Source organism: Limulus polyphemus, unplaced genomic scaffold (assembly GCF_000517525.1).
Source record: "Limulus polyphemus unplaced genomic scaffold, Limulus_polyphemus-2.1.2 Scaffold2841, whole genome shotgun sequence".
NCBI classification, from domain to species: domain Eukaryota; kingdom Metazoa; phylum Arthropoda; class Merostomata; order Xiphosura; family Limulidae; genus Limulus; species Limulus polyphemus.
In genome coordinates this window covers 89,419-91,984 of record NW_013668451.1, presented here as the reverse complement: position 1 = coordinate 91,984, position 2,566 = coordinate 89,419, and the positions used below count along the sequence as shown (strand labels likewise).

Genomic DNA, 2,566 nt, shown 5'->3' with positions numbered 1-2,566 from the left:
TGTATTGAGATTGTAGATCATGTTTCGATGCTCTGATATGTCATCTTAGAGAGTGAAAACATGTCAAGTGTATTGAGATTGTAGATCATGTTTCGGTGCTCTGATACGTCATCTTAGAGAGTGAAAACATCTGTATTGAGATTGTAGATCATGTTTCTTTGATATGTTTTCACTCTCTAAGATGACGTATCAGAGCATTGAAACAAGATCTACAATCTCAGTACACTTGACATGTTTTCACTCTCTAAGATGATGTATCAGAGCATTGAAACATGATCTACAATCTCAATACACTTGACATGTTTTCACTCTCTAAGATGACGTATCAGAGCATAGAAACATGTCAGAAATACTTAGACTGTATATCCATCTCAAATATAAATGATTACTGTGTAAACATAAAGAAGCTGTATATTTTATTAAATATATTTTTATATGTAAACTAATCTAATGTTGAGGAACAGCATACCATAAAATCAACATTGAAATCTTCAAAGTTCATGAAATAGCCCATAAGTGTCTCAAACCTCCTCCTTTCTGCACAGACTTCTTTAAATTTATCAAAAGCATACAGAATGATTTCGTGACCACCTTTAACTAAACAGATTGCGGCCAGAAGCTCCAACACCAATGACTTTGTCCTGTTGAAAAAACAACAACAAACAAGTAGGTTAGGCTTATTACATAACCTTAAAGTATACAGTTAAGATGATCTATCTGATATATTTTTCTTTTGTACATGTAACTTAGTTACTAAAGAAACTTGAAGCTACTTTCAATGAGTTAAAAATTGCAGATTATATTCACCTCTCTTCATTCAATCCCGAATAGGTAGTGGATACCGGAGAGATTCAGACTTTTTGGTAAAAAAATTAGAAAAAACGACCTTTACTCTAGATGATAATAAAAACTTTTTATTATTATTATCTGAAGAATAAAGGTTATTTTTTCTTAACTTTATTTCCAATATTTTAATCACATATCTTGTTGATAGGTGGAAACAAGATCGATTAAGATGATTGCATTAATTCTGAGCTTGTTAAGAAAAAATTGGGAAGTTTAAATAACAATAAGGCTCCTGGGCCAGATAATATTTCCCCAAGGGTTTTGCTAATATTTTTTGTTTTGAATAGTGGGCAGATACCAGAGGACTGGAAGTTAGCTAATGTCACTCCTATTTTTAAGGGAGGTGATAAAATTGTCCCAGTAATTATAGGCCCATTAGTTTTACATCAGTTGTAGGAAAGGTATTGGAAAGCCTGATAAAAAATGCTTTGTAAAGTCATTTAACAAAGTTCAGAATTTTAATGGATAGTCAACAAGGTTTCATTAAGGGAAAATCTTGCCTTAAAAATATTTTGACATTCTTTGAAAATGCTTATGTAAATTAGGATAAGGGTTTAGATTTGGTGTATCTGGATTTTCAGAAAGCATTTGACAAGGTGCCACATAAAAGGCTTGTAAAAAAAACTGTCTTTGTAGGTGTTGGGGATAAGTTAGCAAATTGGATAGAAGAGCGGCTGGATGGAAGAAAGCAGAAGGTTGTTACAAATGGAGTTCAGTTAAACTGGATTAATGTTATAAGTGGGGTACCTCAGGTCTCAGACTTAAGACCTTTGCTTCTTTTTGATTTACATCAATGACATAGATGAAGGAATAGTCAATAAATTAATTAAATTTGCAGATGATATTAATGTCTTGGGTGTTGTTAGTTGTGAAGAGGATGCTGCTGATTTACAAAAGGATTCAGATCATTTAGTGATTTGGGTAAATAAATGGCAAATGATTTTTAATTATAATAAATACAAGACATTGCATGTGGATTATCATAATTTGATTATAAGTACAATTTGGATGGAAATAACATTAACAGTGTCATGAAAAAAAAAGGGATCTTGGTGTAATAGATGATCAGTCATCCTAGCAGTGTGTTGTTGCTAGTGGTAGGGCAAATAGGATTTCAAGTTGTATCTATAGAAATATTGAATACAAGTCTAGAGAGGTTATAATTTCATTGTATAAATCACTAATTAGGCCACATTTGGAGTATTGTGTTCAGTATTGGGCTCCTTACCTTAGAAAGGACATTGAATTGTTGGAAAGAGTTCAGAGAAGGGTTACTAGAATGGTGCCTGGGATGGAGGGGTTGTCATATGAGGAGAGGTTGAAATCTCTCAAATTGTTTTCTCTTGAAAAAGAAAAGTTAGAGGGGATCTGATTGAGTTGTTTAAGATAGTAAAGGAAATTGATAGTGTTGATGTATCATATTTTTTCATACTTAACAGCGAGAATAGTAATACTAGGGGACAGAAATATAAATTTTTGCAAGGTAGGAGTCATTTTCAGCTAAGACAGTTTTATCTTTCTAACAAAGTGGTTGGCCTGTGGATGTTGTGGAGGCAGTAAATTTAAGTGAGTTTAAAGGAAAGCTTGACAAGTATATGAATGATAAGGGCTGGCTTTAAGTTTTTTTATAATAGTTTTAGTTTAGTTTAGAGTATAGTAGACAGCTGAGATGGACCAATAGGTATAATGTTGTCCTAAAACATTATGTTAAATTAATTCT

General features: G+C 32.5%; 1 protein-coding gene across 1 annotated transcript in view; it reads right to left on the bottom strand.

The window, feature by feature from the left end:
* LOC106468029 (formin-like protein CG32138) overlaps window positions 1-2,566 on the bottom strand; it is a 91,985-nt gene that overhangs the window by 30,631 nt on the left and 58,788 nt on the right. The window contains exon 8 of the mRNA XM_022396333.1: window positions 470-641. Within this exon, the coding sequence (XP_022252041.1) occupies window positions 470-641 (172 nt within the window). The remainder of the gene's footprint in view (window positions 1-469; window positions 642-2,566) is intronic.